The following is a 24,410-nucleotide window of genomic DNA, read 5'->3' on the forward strand; positions in this document are numbered from 1 at the left end:
GTTTGACAAAGCCAAAGCCCATGCTTTGTCTACTGCTCAGAGGCTCTGAAATTGTCCATAGTCATCAGTAATGGTGTTTTGCTCCTGAATCTCTGAGCATTTCTAAATCTCAACATGACCCCTGTAAAGCATGGGTAAGAGATGCAGAAAAGAATATTGAAAGAAGGAAATTTCAGGATTAGGGAGGAAGAAGATGGTGTAAGTCAGATGTAAATCCATGGGGGAGGATGGTAGGGAGTGCTCGTCTATTTCATAGTTCTGTTCTTGAATGAATTTGGGAAGAAATCAGCTGAGGATGTCCTTTAAATTGGATTAGGGTTATATTTTTTAGGATCTTTTTTAACACCATTAAAAAAAAAGCAAATTTAAAATCCCTTGAAGCTAGGTTTAAAAGAAGGAAAATCCGTAGGACTTCTCCCAGGAGAGCTTGCAATCAGAACCCCGGAAATGAGTTGTCCTTTTAGGAGCAGCCCTCCTCTTGGGGATTTTTCCCTCCGAGATCCCACCTGAGTCACACGTGTCTTCTGGCCCCATATTTGCTTTGTCACAAGCACCAGATGACCTGTGGCCTTGGACTTTCATGTTCACTCAGAGCATTCTTTCACTTTGGGTAATTTTCATGTGTGTAGATTTGTTTTAGGTACAAACAAAAGGACAACTAAGAACTTCATCTCCCTTATGATCTTAGGGAAGTATGTCAGAAAGACCTTAGGAAAATCCCTGCTCCCCAACTTTTCATTTCTCACGTGAGGAAAACTGAAAGTCTTAGGTGTTTCCCCTAAGTTTCTGAAATCACTCAGGGACAGAGTTGCAACTTCAAACCAGGGGGTCCAGCTCTGCATCCACCAGCAAGAGTGGGCTTCCTGTCACAATGGCTGCTATCTTCCTTACGTGTCTGACGTGTTCTTCACACACAGATTCTTCAGAAACCAACCCCAGAACTCAAGCACCAGCTGGCTGCTTTCTCCAAGCGCGTGGCTGGCGCCGTGACCGAGCTCATCCAGGCAGCAGAGGCCATGAAAGGTAGGCTGGATTCCCACATGTCACCCTGTGGGGTAACCTGGACAGCCAACTGAGCAGAGAGGATGTGCAGCCAACACAGGCCTTTTCTTGACAAATACAGCCAGAGGAATAGAGTGAGCAACTTTTTAAAGGCAAATAGGAATAGAGTTAGACTTAAAAAGTAATATCCTCCTGAAACAAGTCTTTTCTCCAGTTATGTATCAAGTGCTTTAACATAAATGGCGTAATCCATCTAAATTGTTCACTTCTCTTTTAAGGGTCTTGCCATCCATTTTCTTCTGTATTTTTCTTTGAATATTTATTTTTATTTAAATAATACACTTCATGTTTAGAAATGATGCTATCTGGATACATTGTTTACACACCCCTTCATGGTTACATGGAAGCAATCAGCTCACCAGGGAAGGGTTTTCTGACCAATCTCCCTTTGTTTGCATTGAGGGGAGTGGTTGTTCTCTTCTGGGAACTCATCTTCATGAGTTCCCAGAAGAGAATGACAAATCTCTGTGCTCAGCATGATCTCATTTCTCCTGTGGATGCTGACTTGCATTCATGAGCTTTAAGTTACAAATCAGAGTAAAACTCAAGCTAGCCTTGGTCTGTAAGATCTCGGTTTTTGCAGCTCTCATTGATGGCTGCCTTTGTGGTAGGGTTGTCTGTACAACTGGTTTGGAAAGTGAGGGTCGGACAGGTGGGCACTGCACCCAGTTGGTCTCTGCGAGAGCCTGGGGAGAACATCCCTTAGGAGAGTGCAGCTGGTCAGCTTATGGAGCATGCCTGCATGCAAATCCCGATATTGTTTGCAATTATGTCACTGCTCTGAGGTCCGCAGCTATCAAGAATGACCCTCTTTGGACTGATTTTAGGAACAGAGTGGGTGGATCCCGAAGACCCAACCGTCATTGCAGAAACAGAATTACTGGGGGCTGCAGCATCCATTGAGGCTGCTGCTAAGAAGTTAGAGCAACTGAAGCCAAGAGCAAAACCGAAAGTGAGTGTCCACATGTGGCTGCTTATCTGATGTCAATAGGTCTTCCAGTAGATGGCTATGAGTGGAGCCAGCTGGGCTGCAGGGAGTTCATGTCCTTACCTGTGCTTGGGCTGCTGCTGCTGCTGCTAAGTCGCTTCAGTTGTGTCCGACTCTGTGCGACCCAATAGACGGCAGCCCACCAGGCTCCCCATCCCTAGGATTCTCCAGGCAAGAACACTGGAGTGGGTTGCCATTTCCTTCTCCAATGCGTGAAAGTGAAGTTGCTCAGTCGTGTCCGACTCTTAGCGACCCCATGGACTGCAGCCTACCAGGCTCCTCCGTCCATGGGATTTTCCAGGCAAGACTACTGGAGTGGGGTGCCATTGCCTTCTCTGGTGCTTGGCCTAGTAACCTGCAAACCTGTTCTACCTGCCTAGCACCTTTTTACAGGGTATGGAAAAAACCCAAGGGTGGACCTTTCAGGTTAACCAGCCCAAGAAATACCTTTGGGTAGCCAGAGGAAGAATCCAGGTGTTTCTTGAAACAAAATCGTGACTTTTGTTTCACTATTATATGAAGCAGGTATTGGATGTTTTCTGTAGAACACCCCAGTAATTGAATGTGAGACTGTCACCCTGTAATTTTCTGATTTCTATAATGCTTTTTACCAAAAGTAGCAATGCTGGGTCTCTCCTTTCCTTAAAAATCAGTAGAGAGCAATATGAACCTCAAAAGTGAACCCAGTAACAGACTTTTTTCAGTACATGCTGGAGACTATGGTTAACCGGCATGTTTTCTCCATCTGTGGTTGTCATCTAGATAAATGTTGAGAACTTAAGATCATAAATATATGTTAAGAGAAAGTCGTTTAAAAGAAAGAGATACTTTAAGGTAGTGCAGTAGAGAGGACAATTAATACGTAAAAAGATGGTGCACTGGTGCTGTCTGGGGGACAAAGCCCAACCCTGTAAAGAAACCATAATCCCGTCTCCTGCATGGCTGTCTTCACCTGGAGGATGGTGGAACCAAAGGGACCCATCTTTCCAGTCAAGCAAGTCCCTGCTGATAACCTTACCTCCCTTCCAAGGACCCTTATACATTAGGAAGTAAAATCTGGCTCTTCTCAAAAAAAAAGTTGGATCTCCAGTTTAGATATGCCTAAAAGTGTACCTTTAAAAAAAAAAAACAAAGAGTGGAGTTTGAGCACTAAAATACACCAAAGTGCTCAAAAGCAGTTCTTGGGCTCATGATGTGTGTAAAATAGACATGGGCATATAGTCAATCTATTAAGTTTGCAGACATTCTTAAAACCTTGGAATTCTTAGAGCCAGTCTCCTAATTGTCACTCTAAATTTGGTAAAAGCCTTTTTTAGAACTTCTCATCTGAACTCAAAAGTTCAGAGTTTTGGCTTCTAGTTTTTGAGTTTGTCAAGGTCCTCTTTACTGGCCTTAACCTGAGGGTCTTAGGTGATACGAGATTTTAACCAAGTTTTTCTCAGCGAACTTCAGAGTTAAGTGTAGGGGTAAGGGCAACTCCATCTTCTGGACTTGACTTTATTTCTGCTTTACAAAATAAGTTCAGCGTGAATGGAAAACTTCTTTCAGCTAAGAAGCAGGCAGCCATTACCTGAGATTTTGAGGCTTAAACTTAATTCATTTTCCTTTCCCTTCTCTGATTTACCACATACTTTCCTGTCCTCTGGGGAAAGCTTCTGTCTGCTAGTGCTGCAGCCACGTCAGCTGCTCTTTCTCCTGGAGAATTAGCCTGGCGTTCACTTACACCAACACTTCCCAAACTCTAAGAGCTGCTGTCTCAATCCCTGTCCTGTTGTCCTTTTGCAGGATCTTCCCGAGCTCTGTCTGCTCTCAGTTCTGCTTTCCCTCTGTCCAGCTCTTGATTTATCTCATGATTCTTGATCTGAAAAACAAGGTCATTAGAGTTCCTACCCCATAGGATTATTGATATAACATATTAGATAATTTAGAAATAGTACCCGACATGTCATAAGACTTAGTAATATCACTATCACCAAAAATACACTTCTGGAACTTTTATCTACTACCTCCTAGGAAATGTCTGAAACAAAAGTTATTCCATGGATCCATGAGCTTATGGCCTTAGCAAAAAAAAAAAAAAAAACCTCACATTGATTGAGTACCAAGCACATGCTAGTCAATCTTCTAGGTATTTTACGTAGATTAACTCACCTGGTCCTTACAAGTCCACAAAGTAGCATCATTAGCACCCCTGCTCTAGGGATGCAGAATCAGAGGCAAATTACTTGCCAGAGTCAGGTGAGCTTGACTGAGCATTGCGTGGGCTCCGGGTGGTAGTTTAGCCCATACCAGTCCTCTTGGCCTACCTAGTGTCAGAAACTCTGGTGCAGTCCCATGGGGGATGTTTTTTGTTTACCCATACCCTTTGAGCCGTTAATCCCACCTCTGGGAATCTGTCCTGAGGAGGAAATCCAGAGAGGATAAAAGTTTTGTGTGCATGAGAGAGTTGCTCCTTTCATCCTATTCAAAGCAGCAAGAATTTGGAGGTGACCCTGAGTGTCTCCTTGAAGGACAAGTATGTAGCTGTTCAGAGTAATGGTTGATCAGTCTGTGTAGCATGAAGAAGATGCTCCTGGCATAATATTAAGTGAAAAGAAAACAGGATGTGGAGGTGTACTCAGTATGATCACAACTCTGTTAAAAGACACACTTGTGAATGAAGGAGACAGGTGGGGAATGTGCAAGATTGATGGTGGGACTGGGGTGGTGGGAGGATCTATGTCTTAAAATTTCATAAGACAATGTTTTAAAAATAATAGCACTTAAAAAGTTAGTGATGACTGCTGAACTGGGCCAGTGTGCATTCCCCCACTGCCCCAGGATCACCCAGCCTTTCTGTTTTCAGTGTGGGTTTATAAGGAAAGCCAGGGTCACAGTTGACATAAGTGTTGATTTGAGTCCCTTCCTTGGGGATACCTACTCTAGGTCACTCCCATCTGCATATGAGGGAGTATTTGGCCCTTCCTGAGTCTTTAAAATGATTAGAAATCTCACTCCAGCCAGTGACAAAGGCTCCCACCACATGGATTGTGTTATCTATAAAACCATTCTGAAGAACCCATCACCCTAAAACAGATTCTGTGCCTGTCTGGGAATGCCATCTACTCTGTGGTTAATGCCTACATGAAATAAAATATCTGTGTTGACTTCAAGAAGGAATTTCTCCCCAGTTTAAAGAAAAAGATCCCAATCTGACATCATAATCAATCAGTCTTTTGAGACCAACCAGTTCTTCCCATCCCCTTCCAAAATGGAAGTCAATCAATTAATCAATCATAAATCCTCAGGGTTCTGTAAGTAGGCTGTTGCTGCTATACCTCTGTCCCTGATAACTCGACCTAAAACCCCAGGCACCCAAGATTGGGTGAATGTACTTTGCCTCTGTACCTGGGAAGCAGCTCCACTGCTTTGAGGGAGTTTGGGGGATGGACAATGTTTTCGTCTCCGTTGTTTGGCCCACCACATTCTCAGGATGCCTGTTTTTAAAAATAGGATGGTCCAGGGTTTGTAAAGATGATTCCTGGCATATTCCCAGCTTGGGCCCTTAAAAATGTAAGCATCTCTTTTTACTGGGAATCGCCCAGACACAAGTGACAAATTGGCATCTTTGGATCCACCGTTTGCTTGGGAAGATGGTATAAAGGCAAAATGAGAATGTCGGTGAGCCCAGGTGCATGTGCCTAGGATACTGCTGATGGCGCCGTTTCCATACCTGCAGACACACCTGTGCTCCACAGACAGGTGACGGAGGTGCCACAGTGGCGCCCTCCCCACCCCCCACCCCTCCCGTGGCTGCAGCTTGCAATGCTGTGCCCCATTCTCAGCTCAGTCAGACCTGGATGCCTTTCTGCAGGCCTCTGTGTGATATGTTTGATATATTAGGTTGTTATTTAATCCAACTATATATCAAACATATTCCTACAGTGTCTTGCCCTGTCTCCGGGGGTTCCTAATATAGCTTATAAGGCAACAGGAAAGAATATGTTAGAATCACAAGTAGATTACTCACTACATCTCTTTGTTATATTCCATTTCTTCTTGTAGCATTTAAAACCTGTATCTGTACTGCTAGATTATTTTGTTTATTATAGAAACAAATCATAATTAGTGATGTTTCATAAGAGCTTAGATATTATGTACAGCTTAGTTTTGTGCAATGATGAATCCTTAAAGGCTGTGTTCAATGTGGGGGAATAAAGCCCATGTTTGTGATACAGGGTCAGGATTATAACCTCCAGACACATCTAGATTTACATTTCATTTTAGTTCAGTTTTACCCTGATCTTCAATTTAGAAATTAGTAATTTTCACGAACAAGCTTTCAGCAAAAAATTCAAGCACAAATCAACTCTCTGTAACGTTCCTTTCCACCCACAGTAACAAAATGTATAAACCAAATCAGCCAAACCAAATGTATGGATGGTGAGTCACTGGGCTTTATATAAACCTTAGGGACTAAATATATCTAATAAAGATAACGCAGTGTGGATTATACTCTGTCTGTTGAGTTTCCTGTTGTAGGTTAACTTGTCAGTAGAGGTTGATAATATTTAGAATATGCCGACAATCAGAAAGTGATTCCATAGCCTAATTGGGTGCAACAGGAAGTTCGGGATTGTGAAACATTTTTTTCCTGGCACGTAACAGCCTAACTCGGTTGGCTCTGACCTCCTCCCCCTAGAAGAGCCTGTGAAGGATATGTGAGTTCATTCTGATCTTGTTCAACAAAAGACTTAAAACTCTGCTTTCTGAAAGGGGAAGTGTTGTGCTAATGGCTCTGATTTTTCGAGCAAAGAGGAAGTGCTCTTGTAAAGGGCACTCCTGAATATACAGACACTACTCTATGAAGATAGTGAGCCAGAGGTGTGTGCAGGATAGGAAAGCCTCTCCTGGTGGGACTGAGAGCCAGCCCATCGCTGCTGGCAGGGACTGCCTAGTGACAGGTCACAGCAACAGAGAGGTGGTGAAATAGGGGAGGGCAATACAGTGTTGGAGCCCCAGCTTGCAGAGTTAGGAAGTGGCGCCCATCCCTGGGGTCCTCCTCATTGAGAAGAGAGCAGTGGCTATGTGCCAGCAGGAGCTCCTTCAGCCAGTTTCCAAGATGCTGCCATAGTCAATGCTACCTTCACGCAGCTAGACGGTGTTGTTTTGAGTTTTAAGTCCAGTTAAAGTTGTTTGGCCAAAATGACAGATAGTCATGGAAAAGCAACAGCAAGCTGTTCTGAGTAATGAGAAGCTCAGTTTAAAAGGACTTGAAGTTTGAAGCCCATACATTAGAATCGATATATCTTTTTAGGGTACATTTTGCTGTTGACCAGCAAGCTCTACTGATTAGTTGGGCAAATGGGAAAAGGCAAACAGATGTTCAGGGAGGAGAAGGATACAGCATTTTCTCTGTGACCAAGCAGTGGGCATTGAGCTCATGTACCGCTAGCTGCTTCCAGGCCAGGAGACATGAGGAGGGCGGAAGAGTAAAGGTGAGTGGGGCCCCTAGTCAGCACATATTCCCATGTGACTCCCCACCAAGTAGGCAGTGGGTCTCTCAGACCCTCCTCAGACACACACAGGATTCGTGTCACATGACTTTACAGTGTAACAATTCTACCTAATTAAATCTTTGGAAAAATTCTGTCATCTATTCTTCATCTATGCTTCCTAGATAGACACTCGAGTGCCTATATATATTTTTTAAGAGTTTGACACATCTTTAAGAATTTTTCTATCAAATAGAAATAGCAATTAGTAGATTCTGATAAAGGATAGATGTATAGATATCTGTAGCATAAATCTGGAATGACATACAGGAAAAAAAGAACAGAAATAGCAGTTAAAAGATTATTCCAGTGGTATTTAAAGAAAGAGCAGTGGCTGCTGTGGGAAAACTGCTCCCAAGATACTAATCGGACAAGCTTGGACTTTGTCCATCAGATGCTGCAGAAACATGCAGTTATTCCACATCTGGATGCAGAGGCTGGTCCCTCCCCAGGTGGATGGCATAACCATTCGGCAGTGCTTTCTCTCTGGCACCTGCTTTATCGGTTGACTGTTTCCCTGGAGTTTCCCCTGGGACCAGATCAACCTGCGGAGACCAGGCCAGCTGACCAGCTCTGGTCTCTTGGCAGTTCCTGTGGTTTTGAGAAATTTCCCTTTTATTAGGACTAGTAAGCGTGGTAGTCCTAAAGACAACCCACCTGGGGTCCTCCAGAAGAGAAGCTGACCTGGCTCACATACTATTCAGGTCTTTGGGTACAGGTAAGGTCTCCCCTCCAGCACCTCTCAACTCAAAAGCAGAAGCAAAGTGCTGGTGGCCAAACTCACTACCAAAAGGGAGGAATTGGGACTGCCTGTTCCACTCAGGTTTCCACCTGGCAGGAAAATGCTTCACTCATGTTACGGAAGTTCTTGTTTGCCTTTCTTTTTTTCCTGGAGGACATTTAAATTATATGCAGATGTTTACACTTTAAAAAATTATACCCAAATTTTTTTTTTAATTTCTGATGTGATTTATGATCTTGTTTTTAATTGTAAGCGTCTACAAGGCCTTCAAGAGGCTTTTTAGTTCCTCTTCACTTTCTGCCATAAGGGTGGTGTTATCCGCATATCTGAGGTTATTGATATTTTTCCCAGCAATCTTGATTCCAGCTTGTGCTTTTTCCAGCCCAGCATTTCTCATGATGTACTCTGCATATAAGTTAAATAGGCAGGGTGACAATATACAGCCTTGACATACTCCTTTTCCTATTTGGAACCAGTCTGTTGTTCCACGTCCAGTTCTAACTGTTGCTTCCTGACCTGCATATAGGTTTCTCAAGAGGCAGGTCAGGTGGTCTGGTATTCCCATCTCTTTCAGAATTTTCCACAGTTTATTGTGATCCACACAGTCAAAGGTTTTGGCCTAGTCAATAAAGCTGAGTGCCGAAGAATTGATGCTTTTGAACTGTGGTGTTGGAGAAGACTATTGAGAGTCCCTTGGACTGCAAGGAGATCCAACCAGTCCATCCTAAAGGAGATCAGTCCTGGGTGTTCTTTGGAAGGACTGATGCTGAAGCTGAAACTCCAGTACTTTGGCCACCTCATGCGAAGAGTTGACTCATTGGAAAAGACCCTGATGCTGGGAGGGATTGGGGGCAGGAGGAGAAGGGGACAACAGAGGATGAGATGGTTGGAGGGCATCACCGACTCAATGGACATGAGTTTGAGTAAACTCCGGGAGTTGGTGATGGACAGGGAGGCCTGGCGTGCTGCGATTCATGGGGTCACAAAGAGTCAGACACGACCGAGCGACTGAACTGAACTGACAAGGCCTTCAGTAACACAAAACAGCATGCTTCCTAACTGGAAAGATGGTGCAGTGAGTTGTAGTCTGGTTTCAGTGGCCAGCTGTGAGAGATGACTATGGTGCTCATCAGCACTCGGCAAGGTGACCCCTCAGAGGAGGTTTTCAGGGAGGGGGCAGAAATGAGGCTTGGGACCCTTAGGCCATCTACTATGGTTGTCTGCAGCTCCTTCACTGTCAAGTCATCAGGGGAAGGGACATGATATTGCAGAGATGTAATTCACAAAGAAAAGGGCAAAAAAGAGGATCACAGATGGAAACATTCTTCCTCTGCCAGGCACATGCCCAGGGACCTGTCTAGGAGGATGGGCTTGGAGGTTAGTAAAGCTCCTTTAGGAAGGAGGCCAGAAGAGAGGAAAGAAGAAAAAATGGAGTCTGTGCTAATTTTAGTCCATGCATTCTTTAAAAAGATTTCACAAACAGAAAAGGAAATGTTTGTTTGATATCTGGAGAAGGGCATCAAATTCCCCAGTCACATGGCCAGACAGGGGAGAGCAGGGACTGAAACCCAGTTGTCCATTTCCTGGTTGGGTGTCAAAGGAGAAGCTAGAAGCAGTGCCAACGCTTGACACTTCATTTATCTTTGATTTGTCTTCTTTATTTGTGTTGTAGGTTGTATTCAGGAATAGCAACTAGAACCTTTATTAGAATTGTGGGTTAAGAATAGGGTGCAGGCAGAGAAACAGACTAGTTTAACTCACAGTCTGAAAAACTTGTTAAAAACCACAAAAAGTATATGTATTAATAGAAAAATGAAGTTAATTGTGAGTTATTGAGCATTTACTATGTGCTTTGTGTATATTAATAATTTATATATAACAGCCTTATTGGATAGCTAGGCTGGAAGGTAGGTTAGGAAAATGAGTGAACTGCCACAAAGATTATGTTCTCAGGGTGTTACTGTGTCCAAGCTCTTACTGCTTGCCACACAGCATGACAGTAAATTAAGAGATGAGGCACTGGGGCAGGGAATAGCAGCTTTATTCAGAAAGCCAGCCAACAAAGAAAATGGTGGACTAGTGTCCCAAATAACCATCTTCCCCGAGTTAGGATTTAGGCTTCCTTAATACTAAAAGGGGAGAGGGTGTGGTTGGTTGGTACAAACTTCTTGGCTCTGGAATCCTCTGTTCTTGCAGCTGTCCATGTAGGTTTGGTCACAACGTTCCTATAAACTCAAACATGACACATGTTATTGTCTGTTCTGCAACTTTTTGTCTCTAAATGAATGGAAAAGTGTTACACCTTTAAAGGCCAGAGCCTTGAGAGTGGGCTAGTCTATATACTTCAGGTTCTAGGCAACATTCTTAACTGGTAGCAAACACAATAGAATACAGAGGTTAAAGTTTAAAAACAAAAACATATGGCAAAACCCACTACAATATTGTAAAGTACTTAGCCTCCAACTAATAAAAATAAATGAAAAATAAATAAATAAATAAAAACAAAAACAGATCCAATATGGAGTCAGAGAACATTCTTTGCCCCTAGAACAAGAATTCCTGAAAGGTCGAAAGACAGAAATGAGGAAAGGCCTCCCTTTCCCGCCCTCTTTTTCCCCCTTCTCCCTCTTCTCCGTCAACACAAGAGTCTCAAATGCTCTCTCATGCACGGGAAGCAGGTAGTGAGGGAGTCAGCCCAAAGTGTGGCCTTTTCCCAGAGGGATCTCACCAGACATCTAACTTTTTAAAAAAGGAGTTCTGGAGATCACCTCACAGGAAAAATGTCAGCAAAAGAGTACTTAGACTTTTCTCAAAGCTACTGAAAAGTCAAAGCTAGAGTCTGCCCTGCCGTCCAGATAAGACAGTTGCTTAGTACTACAGATGACCTGGCCAATAGTCTTTTTGAGTAGAGACCAGGGAAAGAGTATTGTACAGAGGATGAGAAGGTGGATTCAGATCTCAGAGGCTGCAGCTGACACCTTTATTAAGCGCAGATTTTTAGCTTAACATCTGTTACACTGTTTTGTTAAGAGGGCCTCTTAGTAACATGCTGCTGTGTTTTGCATCTGTATGTGGGTGAATCGGTGTCACAGACTGAGTGCCAGTTGAGGGATACAGGCAGGGCATGCAGCTAACAACCCACAGTGTTCCACGGGGCAGAAGCCAGTGCTTTGATGTGTATGTCCAGTTATCCCCAGGGATCAGGAATGGAAAGTTACTGATCAGGGCACTTACTCCATGCCTCTCCCCTTTGCTTACCATGTAAATTGTCCTCTGGCTGAACTCTAGTACTCAGAAACTCATCTTAAATGGATACATTCTCTCAACAAGCCTTTTCTGCATGGGTTTCTCTGCCTCAAGCTATGCTCCAGAGACATAAATTGGATGAAACAACAGTCCATACCCTGGAGGAGATCAGAGGCTGGTGGGATTAAGCTCACTGGTGTCTTGAGTCCAGGCCTGCATTTACCCCAGGGTAGCCTATACCACCTGCATCTTGCACCAGATCCTCAATGATCTGAGCAAGGAAGGGCTGTCCATTTACCAGCCCATTGAGTGAAAGCATTTCTTCATATTCAGGTGTCCTGGTCTGCAAATTATTTCCCAGGGACCCCTAGCAGCATCTCCAAGTTACTGTTCTTCTCAATCTCCCAGCTACAGTGAGTTTTATTCCATTAACAGTCCAGCGTTTGAATTGTGATTCTTTTATTTAGGGAAGGCCTTCAAAGACCACACCAGTTCCACTTGTCTCCTTTTTTGCAACGTGGTTAAGCATATGCCCTTCTTTTTCTTGCTGCCCTCACACCCCTCTCCCAGATTCCATCCTGTGTGTTGGTGGGAGGAGCTAAAGCCAACAGGAACTCAGACTGCAGTACCATGGCTTTTCATGAACTCTTCTTGACTTGGAGAAATCCCATTTTCTCTTAGGCTAGAAGTTGTATGGTGTGAGGAAACATCAAGCATCAATGCATAATTTCAGCAGGAGAGATAAAGTGGGCATTTAGTCTTGATGGTAAATCTGGCCCACAGAAAGATACTGATCCAGCAGGTAGAAAGCAGATATCATGGAACTGTGCCCAACTGCAGCATTTAAATGTTTACCCTCCATCACAGTGAGCTTTATTAAGCCTTTTCTTTGGAAACTCTCATACTTTTTAATTAGAGCAAATGTCTCCCAGAGATAAGGCTTCCTGCCATGTCTTTTTTAAAATCTAGAGATCTTATAGAAAGGAAAAGACATTCATCAAAGGGCATTACAACACTTTCCATGGAAAGAAAATTATGTGGGTGTAAGAAATATTTCCAAGTTAAGTATGTATTTGAAGCATGTGGGTTTTTTTCAGATTTTTTTGAAACAATGTTGCATTAGTTTCTGGTCTACAGCAAAGTGACTTGGTTTTATATGTATACATACATATATATACACACAAACACATATATAGTCATTCTTTTTCAGATTCTTTTCTCATATAGGTTATCACAGAATATTGAGTGGAGTTCCTTGTGCTATACAGTAGGTCCTTGATGGTTATCTGTCTATATATAGTAGTGTGCATATGACATGTTAATCCATGTGCATAACAGAATACTTCAAGGGTAGCAAAAGATATGGGAGAGGTCTTTTAAATTGATTCTAATGAGATATTCTTTTAGATCTATCTATGCTTAGAGTTGACAGTTTTAAGGAAATTCCATTTTTGTGCATGTTAAAATTTGGGAAATCAGAAACCTGCTGTGAAGTGGACTCGATCTTAGAACCCATAGCATAGCTGAGACCACCTGTGAAAAGGGCCTGGGAGATGTTAGGAGCCACCAACGAGCCTCCATCTCCTCATCTGCAAAATGAGTAGGAACTCCATTTGGACTCAGAAACTCTGGTTTCCCCAGTGCTTATATCTTTTATAAGCTTAACTTTTCTTAACTTTTGCAGAATGGATTTCCAGAAAAGTTCTTAATTCAAGGTCACTGAATACTCTGATCAGAGCCCAATACCATTTCTTCGTGGCTTGTGTACAGTTGAGTTTTTTCGTAAAGATGTTACAGAAAACCCAAATGAACTTGATAGCCAACTCAATATAACAGTACCTTTTATGCCAGAGTGTCTTATGATGGGTTGTTTTATGTTTCAATAAATAAATTTTATATTCCACCATTACCATAGGCTTCCCCACCCCAGGAATCCAAACTTAATCTTTTGGAACTGAACCCATTTCTATCTTGAATGCTCCTGGAGCAAGACTTGGTCAAAAAAAAAAAGACTTTTTCAGAAATAGGAGAGAATATACTGCTTCTGTCTCAGGACTTCTCAAGTGCTGCCGACCATCTTCAAATCCACAGGGCGCATGTGGAAATATTTTTCTGATGAGTTATTAAAACAGAAATGAGAATGGCCACATCTTGAATTATGAGAGATACCATAAAGAATAGGGAACTGGAAAAGCATTGTATCTGTGTATCCATCCCGTTTGGTGGTTCACGTGGGACCATCTGTGAGCCGACTTGGAGCCTCTGACCTAAAGTCTCCCCCCAACTGATGCCCTAAGAGATGGCCTTGTCTGGAAAAAACCTATCATGATGGAGGCAGAGAAGCTTATATTTAGATCATGTCTAGATTCTTCTTACCTCCACATGACCTCAGGCTACTACTCCACCTCCCTCAGCCTGAGTATTCCAATGTAAATATAAGGATCAAGACAACTTTGATGTAAGACCTTTTGCTTTTTTGGTGAGAATTAAACAAGTTAATGTGCATGGAAGTGCCTGACAAAATACCTGCACATAGTAGGCAGTCTCAAAAACGTATTGCTGTTGTACAACGTTGGTAACGCACTTCGTGCCACTGAATGGTGTGCTTAAAGTTGATTTGAAGAGTAAATTATGTGTTACGTGTATTTTACCAACACACTCACAGAAAACTATTGCTATACTTGACCATCATCTTTTAATGCCTGAAAGGTACCAGCCACATCTTTAATGTACTGTGATCAAAGAGGCCCTTATCCATATCCACACTGGCTTAGAGCCACAGAGCAATGCTGCTGGAGGGGACCTTGCAGGTCATCTAGGCTGACCACCCTTATGGTGATGCTCTATCCCACTGAGCCTGGGACTAGGGTCTTTACACTTGCCCAACTTCCCAAAAGCTTCTCTGCAACAACCCAGGCATTTTGGCCGCAGGAGACCTGGTGATGGTGAATTTCAAGCAGAGCCCTGATAACCTGATAGCCCCAGTAGGAGCTTCTTCCCCAGGAGGAGCCATGCCTCAGGTTTCCAAGGGGCCAGCCCTACCTTGATGTCCCATCGCCTGATTTCTTTTCTACCACGTGTGATCTCTGGTTGGTATGAGACTCTCTGCTCAACCACAGAAATGCAAATACTGTTTTACCTCTGTTTTCACCCAAGAGAAATAAGGTTTCTCAACAGCTAATGGCCATCTTCCTTTTTTCAACCCATTTTTCAAGCTTTACACTGTGAGGGAGTGTACCACCACTTAGTCTTTGAATTTTGATTATTGAGTATTTTGATTTGAGTTATTGATGTTGATGAAACCATTTGTATATATTTTTATTTCCCAGTGAATTTATGTCTTTTTAAAGACTCTGGTCTGGAAAAATCATCTGTCTTAGAATGTCCTGATTTTAAATTTGTACAGAATCTCAACGGGTAATTTTTATCTTTTAGAGAGGGGGTGGGGGGACGCAGCAGATGGAGAGGCCTCTAGTCAATTTAAGCCTTTCTACCCTGGGTGTGGTTTGTCCATAAAAAGCCATGTACAGTTGAAGAGCCAGGTAACCAAGAAGTAAGTCATTTGGCAGAAAGTGTCCTTTGGGGTATGAATTGTGTATAATGCTGTTTTCTTTTGGTTATAGCAAGCGGACGAAACCCTGGATTTTGAAGAACAGATCTTGGAAGCTGCTAAATCCATTGCTGCTGCCACGAGTGCCCTTGTCAAATCGGCCTCGGCAGCCCAGAGGGAGCTGGTGGCCCAAGGAAAGGTTTGTAAACCTTGCTGGCCACGTGGGGAAAGTCGGGCTGCTGGAGCCTCTGAGGACCGAGGGAAAGGCAGCTCCGCACGTGTTCTGAGCAGGGAAGCCCTGTCACCCCGTCCCTCCCCGAGTTACCCCACTCTGCCCATCACACTGCACACTCTGCTTCAGTTTAACAGACAGAATGAAGGATTTGGCGTCCAGGCCTCTCATCTGCTTCTTGTTAAGGAGAGCTCTCACCCCAGGCAGCCATCAGGGCCTGAACATTCATTTATTTTCCCGCTGTCCATTAGTCTATTTAAAGATGTAAACTGTCATATGTTCCCAGTGGATGGCTATATAAGCAAAGTCAGGGGCTTTGTAATACCTTGTTCAGTTCTAGTGACTCTATTCATTTTCTTAGGACTGTTGAGCTGAATGCCATCCAGCTCTGCAGTTAGCATTTTCCTGAGTCCTTTAGTCAAAAAGCTGGTCTGTTTTTAAAGCTGAGATTTCTTCGACCTGTTTTATCTCCAGTCACCCATTCCATCTGCATTAGCGTGAAAGCCTAGTTCTTTTTCAGTGACCCAGAGGATTAATAGTACATTAGACTAATCCTGCATGTGGGAAGGCCTTTCAATTGAAAATATTCCATGTGTCCTGTTATGCCCATATGGCATGGAACCACTCCGTCCAAATTACATCTTGCAGAAAAGGCTTTCAATCATAGAAGCACTATGGAGATCCTGACAGGTTGGGGAAATTTGGTCACCATACCTGTCAGTCACTTCTGTTTGATATTAAAAGACCTTTACTGTCAGTTTACAGATGACAGATGTGATTGTGTCTTGAACTTGCAATAGAGATGGCTAGGCTCAACTAGTGGCCTTCCATTTTCCTCCATGAAGTCTCTTGTAAGCTTGTTTTTGTTGTTTAGTCGTTAAGTCGTGTCCTACTGTTTCACAACTCCATGGACTGTAACCCGCCAGTCTCCTCTGTCTATGGAAGTATTTCGGCAATAATACTGGAGTGGGTTGCCATTTCCTTCTCCAGGGGATCTTCCCGACCCAGGGATTGAACCGTTTCTCCTGCGTTGGCAGACATATTCTTTACCACTGAGCCACCAGGGAAGCTTAGCCATGTCTTAATCCAACCTACGTACACTGGCTCCTCTTTCCAAACCATTTTGTTCCAATTTGATGTATGTACATCTCCCCAGCCAGCATAAATCTGTCCCTTTTACCCTTCTCACTTATCCCCTATTGATGGAGCAGAGTGCCGTCCTTACTCACCTAGGACTTGTTAACTGGTTGATATGTAAAGACCAAATATGGATCATTGAGAAGAACGTCCTACCTAGAAAGTTCAGTTCATCTGCATCTTGATGAAGACTCATCTGCATGCTGGACAGTGGGCTAGATACTAGAGAATTGAACTCGAGTATGGCCAAGGCTTTGTCCTCCAAGGAACTTATATGTTCAAGCATTTAAAAAGTTGGTAACAGAGGTTCTCAGAGTTGGACATGACTTGGCGACTGAACAACATCAACAGTGGTTCAGCTGGATTGGGGGAACTGTATGCAGAACTCTGGGGCCTCATCTGACCTTAAACAAGCTGTGATGTGATGCCTGTAATTGCTAAGAGATCCCCAGTTTCATATTCAAATTTAGCTACTCATCTCTTACCTCTCCACACACCTCCCACCAGTAAAGGTATTTGTTCCCATAGCTCCTTCTACATCTGGTCAGAAAACGTTTTATTTGTTGCCATAATTTCTAAATAGAAACAAAGATCATCCTACTTCCAGCTTCTTACTTCTCTCCCCACCCCTGACAAAATGGTCTGTATTTCCTTAAGACAAGCATCTGTGCTCAATTGTACAGAGATGTACTCCTTTTTTAACATCATCTGCCAGAAAGTCACAGTGTGACTCCCAGAGTCAGGAACCAGGAGAGATTTCAGCTTCCCTCACCTCTTGAATGAAGAGGCCTCCATGTTAGAAATGGGCAAGGGTCAGCAGAGGAAACAGACATATCAAGATAGCCCCATCCATCATTCCTAAGCCATTTTCCCAGAAATGTGGTACCTGACGGTTAAATGGAGGCCATTGAGAGGGTTTCCAGTCACCTTCTTGTGGCCCAGGTGGAAACCAGCCAGGACCTGCAGTCTTGGAGCTGCTGGGGTCCTTCGTGGGAAAAGGTGCCATTGCCAGGGGTCCCCGGGAGATGTGCGTGTCTGATGAGCTGCTTTTCTGTCCAGTTCCAGGCCATGAGTAGGGTGTGAGGGGTGCAGTCACCCTGCACCTTCCCACTCTCCTTACCCCTTCTATGTTCCTCTCTAGGTGGGTTCCATTCCTGCCAATGCTGCGGACGACGGACAGTGGTCACAGGGCCTGATTTCTGCTGTGAGTCACTCTCTCCTTCTTCCCCATTGGCTTTTTGGATCCCCTGAGGGAGGTTTGGGCCGAGGGTCACTTCTCTGTTGACTGTCGCCAGGCCCGGATGGTGGCAGCCGCGACCAGCAGTCTCTGCGAGGCAGCCAACGCCTCAGTGCAGGGACACGCCAGCGAGGAGAAGCTCATCTCATCTGCCAAGCAGGTAGCTGCATCCACGGCTCAGCTGCTTGTGGCCTGCAAGGTGAAGGCTGATCAGGATTCGGAGGCCATGAGGCGGCTACAGGTAATGGTCACTGATGCTGGTGGGAAAATACTCCTGTTGGAGCAGGTAAGTGTCACCAGAGGGTAAGCAGTCTAACTTTCTTGGCATGACCCACTGGACCTTCCATCAGCCAGTTCCGTCCCACGTTTCTCATTTCCTGCCATGCGAAGCATGCATCCAATACCTGCCGCCCTGCCAAACTGACGTTCTCCACGTGTACCTTCTGGTCTCATGTCTTGGGGCCCCCCTCCCACCAGACCAATCTTGGTGAAGTTCTGCTCATCCTTCATGACTCATCTCCAAAGCCACCTCTTCTAGAAAGCCCTCATTGACTCCTAGGCCTTGGGGAGTCGGTCCCTTTTCTGCCCTGCCAGAGCCGCTGACCAGACCAACCTTATGGTTCCTGTCACCCTGTACCACCAGGTTTATCTGTATGTCTGCCTTTGATGAGACTGAGCTTCTTGGGTCCAGGTCCCAGATCTTTATCTTTGCATCTCTCACCCCTAAGATGGTACCTGTTTCAGTGGAGGCTCTTCTTTAGTGTTTGCTAAAGAAAGGAGCCCAAGGGAGAAGGAAATGGCAACCCACTCCAGTATTCTTGCCTGGAAAAATCCATGGACAGAGGAGTCTGGCGGGCCGAAGTCCATGGGATTACATGACTGATCGTGTGTGCACAAGGGTGGAGGGAGATGGGTTGGTAGCAAGAAACTGGTAGAACTAAAAAAAAATAAATAAAAAATAAATAAAGACTTGATAAAAATGACAACGACTGGTAGGAATAAAAAAAAAAAAAAAAAAAAGGAGCCCAAGGACCGAAGAATTTATATGAGATGCTGCTAAGATTTCCCAGAGCTCAAAGAACACACTTAAGAGGGTGACGCATGAATCCTGCCCAGTGGATCTAAGTTTTCCTGATTGTTTTCATTATAAAAGTATTTTAAACACAGTAAAGGAAATGTGGGAATGAAAACGATAGCCTCAGCATCTTCATGTGTCCAAGGTTATTTTTTTCTCATCCTATTTTTATCTTATACAAAATGCTTTTGTCTAGTTGTCATCCTAAGAAGAGACATTCTGCCTTTTTTCACTTCACATTTTATTACACTTTTTTTTTTCCCTTGAAGAAAAGTCTTCGTAATGGCCCCATGCAATACTAACTGGTTCATTCTTCATGAGTCTCATTTTTAATGATTGCATGACATTCTATCAACTGATTATGCCAGAATTTCTCTTTACATTAGACATATTTGTGTCCAGTTTTCTAGATGTTCGCTATTATAAATGTTGTAATGCACATTGTTTGTGTTGCTAAAAATGTTTATGTAAGATCATAAATGGCAGAAATATTTGAATAATTCCAGTGAAACTCCAGACTTTTGTTGTTATTTCCTAAGTTGTATAAAGTGCATTGCGGTCGTTTGGTCCTCCTGTGTCAGTCAATCTCTTTCACCTTCCTTCATTTTTCTCCTGGCATAATCCCAGGGGGAAGTGGGGAGCTGCATGTTTGTGAATGTGTGATTTATGGACTTTGGGGACACTTCTTTGGAAAATGTTCTGAGTTAAGAGATACCTGGGTTCAAGACCTTAATGCCTCTACAATGCATTAAGTGCATGATCTTATACAAATCATTTCAAACCTTTCAGGCCTCAGTTGCCTCTTTTGTAAAATGAGGATAGAGATGCTGGCACTGGCTCTTATAAGAATCAAGAAATGTGAAAGTACTTTTTTTGTAAGTCCTAAGGATTTACACAGGTGCAGCTAAGCATCACTCTTATGTCATCATTTCTGACTTAACTGTATGCTACAGTGTTGTAGCATTGCAATGCTACAGTGTAGTCCCTTACAATGACCCAGAGGTTCTCTGGGGCTACACAGACCTCTGCTCAAATCCCAGCTCTATAATTTATCAGCTGCAGGATCTTCGATTACTCAACTTCACTTTCTACATAGAAAAGTGCACTAATAATTTCTGATCTTATAAAGCTATTTTGAGAATAGGCACACACATGGTGACTGCTTGTCTAGTGCTAATGGACCTCCCCTTCCCTTCTTGCGCAAGCCCTCATGGTTCCCTTTGGCCACTTTTTTTTTTTAAACCGTTGGCTACTTTAGACCACCAACCAGATGAGCCAGTTAACTTTTTATTTTCATATTTATTTATTTATTTGATCATACTGGGTCTTGGTTGCAGCATGTAGGAATCTAGTTGTCTGACCACGAATCAAACCTGGGCCCCCTATTTTGGGAGTGTGGAGTCTTAACCATTGGACCACCAGGAAAGTCCCCAGTTAACTTTGAGAAAATTTCAACACTGATGGCTTACTCTCAAGTGCAAGTTCTTGACTCTAAGGGGACTGGGCAAGGACTGTGGGCGATTTAACAAAACCTTGACCACAATGAAAAGGAAATTCCAAACCTCAGGTGGCAGAGATCAAGTCCCCTGGTCCACCCTTGCTGAAGATCTAGGCTGCATGAGGACCATCCCTTCTGTAACTGTCTCTACCACCTGCCCCTTTCTTGAGCCTGCAGCCCAAGGCCAGCTGTGACTCTAAAACCACTTCTGTGAAGGCCCTAATTACTGCAGGGCTCCATTCCTTCTGTGGGTGCAGGGTGGGGGATAGGTTTTGCTCCATTTATCCCCTCAGAAAGCATTAGGTGAGCTCAAGCCCTGGGTAACCACTGCTCCCAGTGCTGGGGATGCAAAGATTCAAGTCACAGCCCCTGCCTTCAAGTTACTCACTGTCCAGGGGCAAGAAAGGCAACCACAAGTGTGATAAGGGCTGCAAAGAAGCCAGCACAGAGCATTCCAGGGGCACTTGGGAGGGTGTGGGTAAGGCCAAGGTGGACAGAAAAAGTGATCTCTGAGCCAAGTCCTCAGGTATGCCTTAGCTGGATGGGGCAGGAGGAGGTGAATTTCTCACCCAGGAGACAGCTCGTGAGCAAGCTTCTGTTAACCTACGTATCATAGTGCTATAATCGTGTTCACATAACTGTAATTCCCATAAGAATTGCATGTTCCTTGGGAGCCAGGAAGTGTGTCTCAACCTGATGAATGAGCTAAGGTTAGGTAGGTGCCAATGCTGGTAGAATCAATGGATGGATGGATAAATAGTTGGGTGGATGGGTAGACAGGCAGACAGATACTACCTAGAGAGAAACTGTGTTATATATAATTGGATGATAAATAGATTCCTAGTCTCATGAACTGTGCCTCCATGTCTGTTCTTGCTGAATCCAAATGACTGTTTTTAATGATATCATGTGTGTCTTGTCCCCTCTCCAGGCAGCAGGAAATGCTGTGAAAAGAGCCTCAGACAACCTTGTTCGTGCAGCCCAGAAGGCAGCATTTGGCAAAGCTGATGATGACGACGTTGTAGTGAAAACAAAGTTTGTAGGGGGCATTGCTCAGGTTTGTGATTAAACCCAGACAGTGTTTACTCCCAAGATGAGCACTGAGTTATAACAGAGACACAAAATAACAGTGGCTTAAACAAGATGGGAGTTTATTTGTCCCTGGTAAGACAGTCTTGGGTGTAAGCAGTCTAGGAATGGTATGGCGGCTTCTTTGTGTCTGAGATCCAGGTTCCATCTGCCTTATCACTCCATCATCCATGAGATGTTCCCTTGGCCACTTGGTCTGAGATGGTTTGATAACCGCCTCAGGTTTCCAGCCAGCAGGAAGATGAAAAGTTAGGGCAGGCATGACTCTGAAGTTGTCTGCATCACTTAATTCACATGCCAATGGCCAGTACTTGGTCACATGGCCAACCTAGTTGCAAAGGATGCAAGGAAACGCAGTATTCTTTTCTGAGTAGCAGTGTGCCTACCTAAAAATCAGGGATTCTCTTATAGAAAAGGGAAAGAAGAGAGTTGAAGGACAGCAATATTATCTTCAAATGTTGCATTTGGAGCTGCTACTCCAGATCTTTGGCCTTAGAGAAGGAATGAACGATGACCCTCTCCCAGAAGTTTTACAAGAATGGATGGGAATCTGACTTATGCGGGCCTGCATTCTTGTGCATGGGAGTGGGGAGGAAAGGTCAGGAAACTGGGCTTGCAGTTTGGGTGTGTTCATATAAATCCTTCATGCAAGATGCGTTTTCCACCAGGAGCACTGAGGCTCCGTGGCTGAACTTACTCATTCCCACACCTTCCTTCGCTCTTCCTGAACCATTTCCTGTATTTGGAAATACATTGGATACATTTTTGGAGAAGGAAATGGCAACCCACTCCAGTATTCTTGCCTAGGGAATCCTGTGGACAGAGGAGCCTGGTGGGCCGCTGTCCACAGGGTCGCACAGAGTCGGACACAACTGAAGCGACTTAGCATGCGTGCATGCATCGGAGAAGGAAATGGCAACCCACTCCAGTGTTCTTGCCTGGAGAATCCCAGGGACAGAGGAGCCTGGTGGGCTGCCGTCTTTGGGGTCACACAGAGTCGGACACGACTGAAGTGACTTAGCAGCAGCAGCAGGAGGATACATTTTTACCAGAATCTCTTTCTCGATACAGTAGTTCCATGAGAAATTCCATGAAGAAGGTTCTGTGATCCAGCAGTTCTAGGAATGGCTGACCTCTGTTCTCCTTCCTCAGATATCACAATGCTCGTTAGTCTAGCAAGGCTCTGAAAAGACCTTTGCGTTTCAGAAATCTATGTGGCTTTCTAGAGCACAGGCTTACCCTTTCCCCTTGAAACCTATGAACTAATATTCCTCAGATCACACCTTAGAGGCTCAAAATAAATATCTGAAAGCCGTTTAGTAGTTTAAGGACTCTAGCTTTGGCTTTGAGAATACCTGAGATGGGTCCTACTCCACGAGCTGAGGCCCTTCAGGAAAGTGGACCCACATCTCTTGAGCTTCACGTTTCTCTTTGGAACAATGAGATATTCAGTAGGCCGCACTTTACAGTGTCACCATGGAGGTGATGGAACACTCCATGTAAAGTGCTTACACCAGAGCCGGGTACATCGTAGGGATGGAGGCCCTATTGGTTATTAAATCAGTGACCAGAAATCGGCTTATTGTCTTAGATCACTAATCTTAAAACCTGAACCGTGGCCCAGAGGTGGGTCTCCAGAGCTAAGAACACGCAGTCTTGGGGCAGTGCTGTGTCCCGCGATAGCAGAAGCTGTGGGAGCTCTTGAGGCAAGCATGGAGGGGAGGGCAGTTTGCTAGAAACTTTCACACCCCTCCAGCTTGTTGCTTTTTCCTCTAGATCATTGCCGCCCAGGAGGAAATGCTAAAGAAGGAACGAGAACTGGAAGAAGCAAGGAAAAAACTGGCCCAGATCCGCCAACAGCAGTATAAATTCCTACCCACCGAGCTGAGGGAGGATGAAGGATAAGGCCAGAGCCAGGGTTGCGCGCCCCAGGGGACGGCTGGGCACGAACTGGACGGACAGCGGTCCTGGGAGGCTAGGCACTGCCCGGGGAACTGCCCGCCTCCCCCTGGGGCGAGCCCAGAGCCCTGAGCGCTCCGGCTCCCTCCGCTGTGCTGTCAGGCACCAGCTGCATGATCGTGATGTCGCACGGTACAGTGAGTCCCACCCACAGCTCCTCCACCGCCTCCCCCACCTCACCGTATCTCAGGAGAGAGGGGCGCGGGATCACGGATGTTACCAAAAAGAAGTCAGTATTACGTCGTCCTCAGACACTTGTGCTTCTGTCGGTCCTTCTCTAGGCCTGCTGCTGGGCCTGCTGTGAAATCTTAATAGGAAAAAACAAAAACGACTCGGGGGAAATCACTAATGCCATAGATACTCAAAGATCTTCTTCTCCCTCTCAGGCGAAGGTGGACATTGGAGTTGGACACAGTTCATAAAAGCCAGGAACATAAACCAGTGTGGACTCCAGGAGGGCAACTCAGGCCTTCCTGCCTGTCTCTAGCACTGGTTCACAACTGAGGGTGAACAATACCTGCTCCTGTTTGCACGCTTTATTGCCTCAGTGTGTAAGCTCCTTGTACAATCTAGATCCAACTTGTATTCTGTGGCCCAGAAAATTGAATGATTTTTTTTTTTCCTCCATAATCCAAAGGGCATGGGGGACTGTCAGGGCTCGGTGAGCAGGGGCTGTAATAAAATGTGTGGGCTCCTTACTCTGCAGAGGCTGTTTGAGTTCATACAAATTCATCCATGTAAACCCAGGTCCTCCAGGTGGCAGTCAGTACAACAGCCCCCACCTTAGGCATTCACAGTGAGGATTCAGCTCCAGTAAAGCCATTCCTTGGTGACCCTGTCTTCTAGGCCCCATATCAGGCTCTCTGCTCTCAAAATGGTCAGCATTCAGAATTCTGTTTAAAAATCTGTTACCCGCTCTCTAACCCAAGATGGATGTTTTCTCTATGTCCTAATAGTCCTAAAACCTAGATGCATTCTAATACCATTATGAATTTTTAACAACAGAGTTTTGCTAATTAGCCCATCTTAAAAGTGATGACATACGATATTTTCAGAGTTTG

The 24,410-nt window shown here is 44.4% G+C and overlaps 1 protein-coding gene across 1 annotated transcript in view; it reads left to right on the top strand.

The window, feature by feature from the left end:
- The window catches only part of TLN2 (talin 2), a 442,622-nt gene extending 418,575 nt beyond the window's left edge, over window positions 1–24,047 (top strand). Inside the window, exons 53-59 of the mRNA XM_061157289.1 lie at window positions 918–1,023; window positions 1,890–2,014; window positions 15,196–15,321; window positions 17,633–17,695; window positions 17,787–17,969; window positions 21,233–21,358; window positions 23,167–24,047. Coding sequence (XP_061013272.1) covers window positions 918–1,023; window positions 1,890–2,014; window positions 15,196–15,321; window positions 17,633–17,695; window positions 17,787–17,969; window positions 21,233–21,358; window positions 23,167–23,295 — 858 coding nt within the window. The 3' untranslated portion in view covers window positions 23,296–24,047. The remainder of the gene's footprint in view (window positions 1–917; window positions 1,024–1,889; window positions 2,015–15,195; window positions 15,322–17,632; window positions 17,696–17,786; window positions 17,970–21,232; window positions 21,359–23,166) is intronic.
- The last annotated feature ends 363 nt before the right edge of the window (window positions 24,048–24,410 follow it).

The sequence above is a fragment of the Dama dama genome, chromosome 12 (genome assembly GCF_033118175.1).
Source record: "Dama dama isolate Ldn47 chromosome 12, ASM3311817v1, whole genome shotgun sequence".
NCBI classification, from domain to species: Eukaryota; Metazoa; Chordata; class Mammalia; order Artiodactyla; family Cervidae; genus Dama; species Dama dama.